Here is an 853-nt window from a genome sequence, read left to right as displayed (position 1 = left end):
TAAACAGGACCCACATGATTTAGATTCTATACCAAAGGCAAACATGGCATAAAGCCATAAACCCACTCCCAAAAAGATTTTTTTTTTTTGTCTTAAGCCTAAGCCCACAAACATATATAAACCCCTTAAACCCTACTCACCACTCCATCACCTTAATTCTTCAAGACCTTCTCTTGTCTATCTCTTCCTTCCTTATCACCAACATTGAATCAAAGAAAAGAAAATGTCTGGTGTATGGGTGTTCAAGAATGGTGTAATTCGCCTTGTCGAAAACCCGGCATCAGAGAGGGTCTTGGTCCATGTATCTAGTGGTGAAGTTATCTCATCTTACTCTTCGCTAGAACAGATTCTAGGGGAACTAGGGTGGGAGAGGTACTATGACGATCCAAACCTCCTCCAGTTCCACAAGTCATCTTCGATCGATCTCATCTCTCTTCCTAAGGAATTCTCCAAGTTTAGATCGGTACACATGTATGACATCGTCGTTAAAAATCCAAATATCTTCCATGTACGAGATACGTAAGTAAGTTGGTATCAAAACATATGTCTAGGTGTTGTATGTGTCTATGTGGTATCTTAATCTCCTTTTGTACTGTTAGTCAGTTAGGGTTGCAAGTGTCTCTCTCTAGTTAAAACCTTAGGCCCCATGTCTTCTTCTATTCCTGATAAATTAGAGTTGTTCTTTTTGCCTTTTATATAGTATATAAAATACATTGAGTGGGTTGTTTGGGATTGTTACAAGCTATGAATGATAATTTATAACAAAGTAGATTGCATGTTGGTAAAGTTAGAACAAGAGGGGGTGGTAACAACAACTAGATACTTAAATACTCTGTTAGTAACAATATCTTGG

At 37.9% G+C, this 853-nt stretch overlaps 1 protein-coding gene across 1 annotated transcript; it reads left to right on the top strand.

Moving 5' to 3' along the window:
* Positions 1-223: 223 nt before the first annotated feature.
* Positions 224-640, top strand: LOC147397472 (flowering-promoting factor 1-like). The gene has a single exon (XM_086451408.1). It carries the CDS (start codon positions 224-226, stop codon positions 521-523), a length of 300 nt encoding a protein of 99 aa, XP_086307534.1. The 3' UTR covers positions 524-640.
* The last annotated feature ends 213 nt before the right edge of the window (positions 641-853 follow it).

The sequence above is a fragment of the Akebia trifoliata genome, chromosome 8 (genome assembly GCF_017979445.1).
Source record: "Akebia trifoliata isolate Shusen 1 chromosome 8, ASM1797944v1, whole genome shotgun sequence".
Taxonomy (NCBI): domain Eukaryota; kingdom Viridiplantae; phylum Streptophyta; class Magnoliopsida; order Ranunculales; family Lardizabalaceae; genus Akebia; species Akebia trifoliata.
Note: the sequence above shows the minus strand (reverse complement) of the source record. Positions and strands in the feature narration are given on the sequence as shown.

Coding starts and splice junctions, on each gene's coding strand:
- LOC147397472 (XM_086451408.1), top strand. CDS start 224: ATGTCTGGTGTATGGGTGTTCAAGAATGGTGTAATTCGCCTTGTCGAA.